A 12,371-nucleotide genomic window follows, 5' to 3' on the forward strand; every position below is an offset into this window, starting at 1 on the left:
TTGGGGAAGAGCAGTGTGGTTTCAGAAGTGGTAGAGGATGTGTGGATCAGGTGTTTGCTTTGAAGAATGTATGTGAGAAATACTTAGAAAAGCAAATGGATTTGTATGTAGCATTTATGGATCTGGAGAAGGCATATGATAGAGTTGATAGAGATGCTCTGTGGAAGGTATTAAGAATATATGGTGTGGGAGGCAAGTTGTTAGAAGCAGTGAAAAGTTTTTATCGAGGATGTAAGGCATGTGTACGTGTAGGAAGAGAGGAAAGTGATTGGTTCTCAGTGAATGTAGGTTTGCGGCAGGGGTGTGTGATGTCTCCATGGTTGTTTAATTTGTTTATGGATGGGGTTGTTAGGGAGGTAAATGCAAGAGTCTTGGAAAGAGGGGCAAGTATGAAGTCTGTTGGGGATGAGAGAGCTTGGGAAGTGAGTCAGTTGTTGTTCGCTGATGATACAGCGCTGGTGGCGGATTCATGTGAGAAACTGCAGAAGCTGGTGACGGAGTTTGGTAAAGTGTGTGGAAGAAGAAAGTTAAGAGTAAATGTGAATAAGAGCATGGTTATTAGGTACAGTAGGGTTGAGGGTCAAGTCAATTGGGAGGTGAGTTTGAATGGAGAAAAACTGGAGGAAGTGAAGTGTTTTAGATATCTGGGAGTGGATCTGTCAGCGGATGGAACCATGGAAGCGGAAGTGGATCATAGGGTGGGGGAGGGGGCAAAAATTTTGGGAGCCTTGAAAAATGTGTGGAAGTCGAGAACATTATCCCGGAAAGCAAAAATGGGTATGTTTGAAGGAATAGTGGTTCCAACAATGTTGTATGGTTGCGAGGCGTGGGCTATGGATAGAGTTGTGCGCAGGAGGATGGATGTGCTGGAAATGAGATGTTTGAGGACAATGTGTGGTGTGAGGTGGTTTGATCGAGTAAGTAACATAAGGGTAAGAGAGTTGTGTGGAAATAAAAAGAGCGTGGTTGAGAGAGCAGAAGAGGGTGTTTTGAAGTGGTTTGGGCACATGGAGAGAATGAGTGAGGAAAGATTGACCAAGAGGATATATGTGTCGGAGGTGGAGGGAACGAGGAGAAGAGGGAGACCAAATTGGAGGTGGAAAGATGGAGTGAAAAGGATTTTGTGTGATCGGGGCCTGAACATGCAGGAGGGTGAAAGGAGGGCAAGGAATAGAGTGAATTGGAGCGATGTGGTATACCAGGGTTGACGTGCTGTCAGTGGATTGAATCAAGGCATGTGAAGCGTCCGGGGTAAACCATGGAAAGCTGTGTAGGTATGTATATTTGCGTGTGTGGACGTATGTATGTACATGTGTATGGGGGGGGTTGGGCCATTTCTTTCGTCTGTTTCCTTGCGCTACCTCGCAAACGCGGGAGACAGCGACGAGGTATAAAAAAAAAAAAAAAAAAATATATATATATATATATATATATATATATATATATATATATATATATATATATATATATGGATGGTATTGCAGTGGAATTTATTAAAAAAGAGGGTGACTGTATTGTTGACTGGTTGGTAAGGTTATCTAATGTATGTGTGACTCATGGTGAGGTGCCTAAGGATTGGCGGAATGCTTGCATAGTCCCATTGTACAAAGGCAAAGGGGATAAAAGTGAGTGCTCAAATTACAGAGGTATAAGTTTGTTGAGTATTCCTGGGAAATTATATGGGAGGGTATTGATTGAGAGGGTGAAGGCATGTACAGAGCATCAGATTGGGGAAGAGCAGTGTGGTTTCAGAAGTGGTAAAGGATGTGTGGATCAGGTGTTTGCTGTGAAGAATGTATGTGAGAAATACTTAGAAAAGCAAATGGATTTGTATGTAGCATTTATGGATCTGGAGAAGGCATATGATAAGAGTTGATAGAGATGTTCTGTGGAAGGTTTCAAGAGTATATTGTGTGGGAGGCAAGTTGTTAGAAGCAGTTAAAAGTTTTTATTGAGGTTATAAGGCATGCGTACGTATAGGAAGAGGAAAATTATTGGTTCGCAGTGAATGTAGGTTTGCGGCAGGGGTGAGTGATGTCTCCATGGTTGTTTAATTTGTTTATGGATGGGGTTGTTAGGGAGGTGAATGCAAGAGTTTTGGAAAGAGGGGCAAGTTGCTCACCCATCAAGAACAGCATACTCCATCAACCGCCACCAATCATCTCCCTCATCCATCAAGAGAAACATACTCCACCAACTGCCACCAATCATCTCCCTCATCCATCAAGAGCAGCAAACCCAACCAACCACCACCAATCATCTCCCTCATCCATCAAGAGCAACATACTCCACCAACCACAACCAATCATCTCCCTCACCCATCAAGAGCAACATACTCCACCAACCGCCACCAATCATCTCCCTCATCCATCAAGAGCAACATACTCCATCAACCGCCACCAATCATCTCCCTCATCCATCAAGAGCAACATACTCCATCAACCGCCACCAATCATCTCCCTCATCCATCAAGAGCAACATACTCCATCAACCTCCACCAATCATCTCCCTCACCCATCAAGAGCAACATACTCCACCAACCGCCACCAATCATCTCCCTCACCCATCAAGAGCAACATACTCCACCAACCTCCACCAATCATCTCCCTCATCCATCAAGAGCAACATACTCCATCAACCTCCACCAATCATCTCCCTCATCCATCACGAGCAACATACTCCACCAACCGCCACCAATCATCTCCCTCATCCATCAAGAGCAACATACTCCAACAACCGCCACCAATCATCTCCCTCATCCATCAAGAGAAACATACTCCACCAACCACCACCAATCATCTCCCTCATCCATCAAGAGCAACATACTCCACCAACCTCCACCAATCATCTCCCTCATCCATCAAGAGCAACATACTCCATCAACCGCCACCAATCATCTCCCTCACCCATCAAGAGCAACATACTCCACCAACCTCCACCAATCATCTCCCTCATCCATCACGAGCAACATACTCCATCAACCGCCACCAATCATCTCCCTCACCCATCAAGAGAAACATACTCCACCAACCTCCACCAATCATCTCCCTCATCCATCAAGAGCAACATACTCCACCAACCTCCACCAATCATCTCCCTCACCCATCAAGAGAAACATACTCCACCAACCTCCACCAATCATCTCCCTCATCCATCACGAGCAACATACTCCACCAACCACCACCAATCATCTCCCTCATTACCACCACAGAATAGCAGCTAATTGCTGGCTCCCGCTCGGCACAAGACGATGCCAACCCTCTGCCATCATTATGGCAGTGTTACCCTCGTTTGCCTATGTCTCCAGCCGACCGTAATGGTGATGATCCTGGGAGAGTCTGGTACTAACCCCGACCGCTATCACTGGCGGATTGGCCGTGGTAGTTACTTCCAGCAGGAAGGGAGCGCCTTGGTTACAGGCTGACAGGTTACTTACATAATTAACCTCGCACTACCACACTTAACAGTTACACCAGCAGCCACTCACTTCCACACTTGACACTTACATACACAAGTATCCTATCACCTCATAGATATCTCGTGGAATCTTCAGGGTCCTCACCCCCACAGCCCGAGCTGGGCCCAGGCTGCTGGAGTGGGTCGTTGGTCGACCAAGCTGTTGGAAGCCGCAGCCCTCAGGCCCACATAACCCCCCCACAGCCTGGCTGGTCTGGTACACACTTTGTAGGTACTTGTCCAGTGCACTCTTGACCTTCTCTACCGTGCATCCCAGGCTGTTTCTGGCGGTAGATGGCAAGGTGATGAGAAGAGTCTTGGGCGCCCGGAAGTTGACGGTGTTCTCTCTTTTCGTGCATATGGCAACTTTGGATTTCAGAGAAGTACGTTACAAAGTCTTTCCTGCCTGTCATTCCAGTAGGATATTTTCGAATGTATGTTGGGAACCATACTTTCCAGGATTTTCCAGATATAGAAGATCATATGCCTATCCCTTTCGCGATCCATGGAGTATAGCCTCAATGTTTTCAGTTGTTTCCAGTAACTTAGGTCCTTTTAGGTCCTTACCAAATTAAAATGGGCTGTAAAAGACCTCTGGACACTTTCAAAATCCGCAGTTTCGCCCGCCTCGTATGATGATGTTTGAACACAACAATACTCAATTCCTAAAAGAATCTTTGCCTTGAACATCATCATCATTGGTTTCTCTTCCCTCGTCTTGAAGGTCTACAGGATCCAGGCAGTCTGCATGAAGCAACAGCTGTTCTGTTGTGTTCGCCGAAGGTAAGCTTGTTAGAAATGATCATTCCGAGGTCTTTCACGTTATTCATCTGGTCTATGACATCGCCTGCGTCTGTGCGATTCCTTCCGTTTCCCCATAACGGAGGAGTCGAGACATCACCACAGAAATACAATGTTGTTCTCGGTTACCCAGTGAAAGACTTTGTTTCTGTATGGCCTTTCCGCATCTTCTACTGATGTGATTTTCACACTTATTCTTGTATCATCTGCAAAGGATGATATGGAAGTGTGGCTCGTGTCAGTGTCAGACAAAGAATGTCAGACATATCCCTTGGGGGACTGAAATTTTTTACTATATAGGGAATGGATATGGCATGGTTTACAACTGCATGATACTATCCATATAAGTTAAGTTGTACATGCATCTCCCAGTTGTTCCACTTATTCCCATCTTTCGCATTTTAGGTGCTATGACACCACATAGGCTTTTGCCAAGTCTATGCCAATCACGTCAGCATTTTCTTTAGTCTCCCACAGCTTCAAGAATCCTCTGGTAACAAAACTGAGACAGGCATGATTTTCCCCTCCCGGAAGCCATGTTGTCCTGGGTTATGAAGTTTGTTCATTGCCATCAAGTTTGTCAGCTTGCCCCTCAGGACTCTTTCGAAGATGTAAGTGATCTACGGTCGATATCATTATTATTATTATCTTTCTTTTTCTTTGGGAAGGATTGCTTTGCTGCCACTTTTGTGTGGGGTGGAGCGATGTGGGTCAGTTTCAGATTCTCGGGAATGATACTAGAATCTAGGACTTTTTCTCCTGAAGATACTTAAAGCAGAGGTGACTTACATTTCTGTATGAAGACATATCCAAAAGTCCGGGGTACTGGGGTGAGTGCATGGGCATGTTCTTAATGGCCCTCTCGAAATCTTGTGCTCAGGTGATGTCTGCAATGCGTACAATTGGGGCAATACTGTTTAAGAGGAAGTCTCTTGGGTTATTTCATTTCCAGTAATGCTTCTTCCACGCTGAACACCGATTCAGATAGCCTTTGGAGAATCCAATTCATTTCTTGGCACTTGTTTACATAGATACCTTCTCTTTTCAGAGGGACAAGGGAGTTTGTGGTTGTTCTGAATTTGCGTTTTGCATATAAGAGTATTATGGGCTATCTAAATTCAATTGTTCTTCCTTCTTCTTTTTCTTGTGTTTCATATGACGTTTTTAGGTTATGGTCTATGTCCGATAGTTCACATGATAGGTCTTTCTGTGCCAGGTGAACAGTGAGGTTTCTGTAGAACATCTGCAATTATCATTTCTAGCCTCTTGTCATGTGCTCGTCTTCCTCGATCTGGTCTAGACCTTTTGTGTTAAGTCTTCTCACAGGTATGTGTCTGATGCGTGTTTTGGAGTACCACAGTGGTCATTTACAAGTCCCTCCTCTGTTTGGGTACTCAGTGAGGTTTCCCCATCGTGTTGAAGACGTCTCATTGACCACATCCTCCCAGTTCAACTATCAAAAAGGATAAGTTACCGAAAACACCTCCACTGTCTCGTTGAGTTCTGACCAGGTGGTTGAGCATCCAAGCTTGTTTTTACGTCAATAAAGTTGTGTCATCAAAGTATAAGGTGTTCATATATCAGGTCCACATTATTTGTGAAGATTAAGTCTAGAATTCTGTCTCCTCTGGTTGGTTTTGTTATCTGCTGGTTGTGAGAGAACTTTGCATGAAGTCTAAATAACTTCTTTCCTTTTTCTTTTGCCAGCTGTTCGTCAGGGCTGCTTCCATTGTCTGTATTTTTAGTTACGATGTTATTATGTGCCTGTTTCCATTTAATGTGAAGTTACTTAAAGCAATACTATTTGGGGCTGGGTTTCCAAGGAGGTCGGGACATGATATTACGTTTCTTAATTGTTCCGTAAAATCATAAGTCTTTGGGTCAGGTGGTCAATAGATTACTGCAATGATCAGGTTTAGGTTTTCAGTCTTGACAACGAGTGCTTCTTATACATTATTTAAAGAGTTCAAGAGTTCAGCAGCTACAAGTGAATCTACTATATAAAGTCCAACTCCTCCACGTGATCTTGCCTTGTCGCATCTGTACAGGTTGTGATATGGGATCCACGCCTCACTGTTCATACGGTCTTTTGTTTGTGTTCCAAGTGAAGGCCGCAACTATTGCACTTGACTTGTTTAGCAAGCCACTTATAGATGGGAAATTATATGTGTTCTATATGATTTCAGTCCTTGCATTTGTCATATATGAAGGACGTTGCAAAGCTTGTCTCTGTGTTGTTGTTGTTGGGTTATTATGCTCTGTTCTGTTGAATTTGGCGCAAATCCTTCAGTTCCCCGACTATTCTGAAGCGGGGGAGCTCTCGTGTCATTTCCTCCTCTGGTAGTTCTACCCTTGTCTCTGTTGGATCCTGTGTCTGTCACTTCGAAAGGTTTTTTTTTTGAGAGGCACGAGAGGACATGCCTCACTATCCTTGATATGTGGTGGTTCTCACAGTACTCGATCAAGTGATCGTTTGTACGAAATCTGGATGGTTAGAATCTGCCGCAGTCTTCCCCATATCGGCATTTACCTATCTTCAGCCAGTTCAAACATTTTCTAAGGTCTTTTAAACTTAACATTTTCCCCGGTGCGATATGCCAGTTCTTTTTTTTTTTCTTTTGCCATATATAAAATCACCCTTCGTGTAGCATCCACAGACTTTGTCCATCCCCCTGATTGGTCGTTCATATACGGCATCTCACCTTCCTCCTTGTCTGTGGCCAGGTCTCAAGAGTTTCCTGGCTTCCTCTGTCTTCGTCCTTACCTCCTACCCTACTCGAGTCAATGTCAAGGTTCCTTTCTCCACTCACACCTGTGCTGAAAGGATTCGTGGCCTCCATTTGCTCCTTCTCCCTCTAAACCTTGAGTCAAGAGTCCCTGTCTCTCCCTGTGAGTATATCTGTGCTTGCTGTCTCCTGGCTTCCAGTTACTCTCCTTCACCTTCCGTACGTAGATCAGCGTCGGAGTCACTTTTCTTGTATTCGTGTGTGAGGTTGAGGTTTCCTAACTTCCGCTTGCTTACGACGTGAATTTCCACATTGGACTCTTCCTCTGTAGCTGTGAGAGGGTTTATCAAATCTTCGTCTAGGCTCACGATGTGCCACTTTTTCCACGTCATGTTCAATGAGATCAGTTCCTCTGAAAACTTGCTCTTACCCGCTTCAAATTGCCATCTAATATTTCCAAAGGCAATGACAAGATGTGTGTGTGTGTGTGCCTCCAGTGCATAACCTACACATACCGTTGTCTATAAGACACTCCTACTATCAGTTCTTATCTTATCACCATTTATGCTTTTCTCAGGTGATCTTACAAGATGACCAAGCAGTCTCCTGTTGAGGTGTTTTAAGACGTTCTCGCCTCAAAAGCAATTCTCAGTCGTATTTCCCCAACATCTCAGTATCTACATATGTGAGTGTGTTATATATTCTATGTCAAGTGAGGATATGGACTATTTCTACATCAGCGCTTATATTCTGGTTACCAAAAGTCACACACACACACACGCACACATGTATATATATATATATATATATATATATATATATATATATATATATATATATATATATATATATATATATATATATATATATATATATACACACACACACACACACACACCTAATCGCTGTTTCCCGCGTTAGCGAGGTAACGCCAGGAAACAAACACATAAACGCCCATTCACGCACATATGTATATATATCAACATATACATACACATACATAGACATATACATACATACACATGTACATGCACATACAAATACATTTATACACATGTACATATTTATACTTGCTTGCCTTCACAGGAAACACGAGGAAAATGAAACACGTTAAGTTCCCAAGTGCATTTTCTTGCACAAATTTTACCTACGAACAAAGCTATCCAGTTTGTAAAGACCTTCACTAATGTCAATGTTACAATTCTCTATGTATCTAATAATAAATGATTCAATATTTATCGTGATAAGGAGTTACCGTCAATAACTGAATTAGCGTTATTTCAGTCAAACTAATGGTTATGATTCTTAACATGATTAAATAGAGCATTTGCTTCTTGTTCTGTTCCTATACTATATTCATGTTGCTAAAGTTTAACATAAAGATCCTTATCAGTCTGCCCAACATAAACCATATTAAAATCTTTACGAGGGATTCAGTAAACACAGCCCACAGAATTTTTTCTGGTGAGTTTTTGATTAAGATATTCTTTATAGTATTGTTTGTGTTGAGGCTTACAATTAAATTAAAGGTTTAAAACAGCCTGTTTGGGAAAATATCAAATTCTAATATCATAAACAATGTAGATTTAGTTAACAAGCTTAATTTTGATTTACCTGTTTCCAATTCTGTCTTTGTTGAATTGATAAAATTGTGTATAAAAGACTGTGTGTTTCAATTAAATGGTGAATACTAAGTTCAGAAATTTGGTATGGCGAAGAGTAACCCTTGTACAAAACATATACATACACAGACATATACATATATACACATGCACATATTCATACTTGCGGCCTTCATTCATTCCCGTTGCCATCCCGCCACACATGAAATAGCACCCCCCCCCCCCTCAATCGAGGTAGCGCTAGGAAAAGACAACAAATGCCACATTCGTTCACACTCAGTCTCTAGCTGTCATGTGTAATGCACCGAAACCACAGCTTCCTTTCCACATCCAGGCCGCACAGACCTTTCCATGGCTTACTCCAAACGCTTCACATGCCCTGGTTCAATCCATTGACAGCACATCGTTCCAATTCACTCTATTCTTTGCACGCCTTTCACCCTCCTGTACGTTCAGACCCTGATCGCTCAAAATCTTTTTCACTTCATCCTTCCCTTCCAATTTGGTCTCCCGATTCTCCTTGTTCCCTCTACCTCTGACACACATATTTTCTATGTCAATCTTTCTTCACTCATTCTGTCAATGTGACATGTGACTAAAACCATTTCAACACACCTTCTGCTCTCTCAACCACACTCTTTTTATTACCCAGTATACCACACCGTTCCAATTAACTACTGTTCCTTAAAACATACCCATTTTGCTCTCCAAGATAACGTTATCTCTTTCTACACATTCTTCATCGCTCCCAGAACCTTCGTCCCCTTCCCTACACTGTGACTCACTTCCGCTTCCATAGCTCCATTCGTTGCCACATCCACTCCCAGATATATAATACACTTCACTTCCTCCAATTTTTCTCCATTCAAACTCACATCCCATCTAACTTGTCCCTCCAACCCTGCTGAACCTAATAACCTTGCTTTTATTCACATTTACTCTTAACTTTCTCCTTTAACACACTCTTCCAAACTCAGTCACCAACTTCTGCAGTTTCTCACTCGAACTAGCCACTAGTGCTGTATCACAGGCGAACAACAACCGACTCACTTCCTAGACCCTCTCATCCCCTACAGACTGCATACTCATCCCTCGCTCCAAAACTCTTGCATCTACCACCCTAACTACCCCATCCATAAATAAAATTAACAACCATGGTAATATCAGACACCCCTGCCGCAGATCGACTATCATTGGGAACCAATCACTCTCCTCTCTTCCTACTCGTACATATGCCTTACATCCTTGATAAAATCTTATCACTGCTTCTGGCAGCTTACCTCCCACACCATATCTCTTTCAGACCTTCCACAAAGCATCTCTATTAACCCTAACATATGCCTTCTCCAGATCCATAAATGTCACAGATAAATCCATCTGTTTTTCTAAGTATTTCTCACACGCATTCTTCAAAGCAAACACCTGATATCCTCTACCACTTCTGAAACCACACTGCTCTTCCCCAGTTTGACGCTCTGTACGTGACTTCACCCTCTCAATCAATACCCTCCCCCTTTAATCACCTTCTACACGCGAGGAATACGGGGGCAGAATTCTTTCTCATCCACCTCGGGGATCTATCTATCTATCTACACACACACACACACACACATATATATATATATATATATATATATATATATATATATATATATATATATATATATATATATATATATATATGGGGGGGGGGGGGTTGGGCCATTTCTTTCGTCTGTTTCCTTGCGCTACCTCGCAAACGCGGGAGACAGCGACAAAGTATAAAAAAAAAAAAAAAAAAAAAAAAATATATATATATATATCCCTAAGAGTCCACGGGGAAAATGAAACACGAAAAGTTCCCAAGTGCACTTTCGTGTAACAATCACATCATCAGGGGAGACACAAGAGAGAAATATAACAGTTGATATACATCGAAGAGACGAAGCTAGGACGCCATTTGGTAAACATGTGATTGTCCAAAACATATATATATATATATATATATATATATATATATATATATATATATATATATATATATATATATATATATTCTCTCTCCAGCAAAGGATATATGTCTCCTGTCACGCCATTTGCCATAAGGCACCTGACACACCACTTGCCACGCATCACCTATCACATTCCATCTGTCACAAGGCATCTATTATTTAACATGACCCGTCACCTTCACCACACTTACCTGTCACCACCTGTTGCACCTCCTGATCCCGACAGCTGGTGTCCATCCTTCCCTCACCTGTAGAAATAAAAATATAGACGTAAACATGACAAATACAGGAAACAAACCTGACAAACAACGACATTAACAAATATTCAAAGCCCACAATATCATCTTTTGTGAAACCTTCAGTCGACCTCACGCCTCATAAACCACGCACCAGATGCCGACAGTCGACCTCACGCCTCATAAACCAGGGCCTAGCCACTGTCCACCTCCCTCATAGCTCGTCAAACCCTCATTCACCAAGTGCAGCTTCGTGTCTTGCTGGGCTAAGGACCAGCCCCCCAACTGCCTCTAATACCCCAGAGATCTCGAGGTATTCCCAGCGGACCACAATCTCCACTAATGGTTCTTTCGATTTCGTCGGACACCCCAGAGCTCTGCTGGATTCCACCGTCAATCCTGGAGTCGAAATGAGACAGTCTGATCGACGGAGGCTTGGGGTGGTAGGTCGATGTGTGTGTGTGTGTATGTGTATGTGTCTGCGTGCAATGGCTTGAAGGCAACCAGTGTCTTCTGTTGTTGTTGCTGCTGCTGGTATTGCTACTGCTACTACCACTCTGTATACCACTGCTACTGCTGCTACTGCTACTACTACTACTTCTACCACGAAGACTTGAACAACATATACTTCTCCTAATGCTATTACTATTTTTATTATCATTATCACTATTATCATCATTATTATCATTCTTATTATTATTCTCATTATCATTATTATCATTATTACTATTATTACCATTATTCATTACGATTATCATCATCGTCATTGTCATTTTCAATTTTGATATTAATAACAGTAATACTAATAATAACTATAATCAATAATCAATAATAATAACAATAATAATAATAATAATAATAATAATAATAGCTGGAGGTGGAAGGATGGAGTGAAAAAGATTTTGAGCGATCAGGGCCTGAACATACAGGAGGGTGAAAGGCGTGCAAAGAATAGAGTGAACTGGAGTGATGTGGTATACCGGGGTCGACGCGCTGTCAATGGATTGAACCACGGTATGTGAAGCGTTTGGGGTAAACCATGGAAAGTTTTGTGAGGCCAGGATGTGGAAAGGGAGCTGTGGTTTCGGTGCATTACAAATGACAGCTGGAGACAGTGTGAACGAATGTGGCCTTTGTTGTCTTTTCCTAGCGCTACCTCGCGAGCGCGCGGATGTAATTTCATGTGTAGCGGGGTGGCAACGGGAATCGATGAAGGCAGCTAGTATGAATATGTACATGTGCATATATGTTAATGTCTGTGTATGTACGTTGAAATGTATAGGTATGTATATGTGCGTGTGAGGGCGTTTATGTATATACATATGTATGTGAGAGGGTTGGGCCATTCTTTCGTCAGTTTCCTTGCGCTACCTCGCTAACGCAGGAGACAGCGACTAAGTTTAATAAATGAATATGAATAATGATAATAATAATGATAATGATTCCACCTCTGTATTCCCTGCGTGACGCAAAACGCGGCTAAAGGGGGCGGGAGCAGCGGGTCTGGGTAACCCCCTCCTTGTTGTATTTCAATTTCTA

General features: G+C 42.5%; 1 protein-coding gene across 10 annotated transcripts in view; it reads right to left on the bottom strand.

Moving 5' to 3' along the window:
* Positions 1-12,371, bottom strand: part of LOC139746342 (receptor-type guanylate cyclase Gyc76C-like) — a 366,650-nt gene that overhangs the window by 206,005 nt on the left and 148,274 nt on the right. For 7 of the 10 annotated variants that reach the window (XM_071657505.1, XM_071657507.1, XM_071657503.1 and 4 more), the window contains one exon: positions 10,788-10,844. The exons of the other annotated variants lie outside the window; for them this stretch is intronic. In XM_071657505.1, coding sequence (XP_071513606.1) covers positions 10,788-10,844 — 57 coding nt within the window. The remainder of the gene's footprint in view (positions 1-10,787; positions 10,845-12,371) is intronic. 10 annotated transcript variants of the gene reach the window in all.

The sequence above is a fragment of the Panulirus ornatus genome, chromosome 64 (genome assembly GCF_036320965.1).
Source record: "Panulirus ornatus isolate Po-2019 chromosome 64, ASM3632096v1, whole genome shotgun sequence".
In the NCBI taxonomy this organism is placed as follows: Eukaryota; Metazoa; Arthropoda; class Malacostraca; order Decapoda; family Palinuridae; genus Panulirus; species Panulirus ornatus.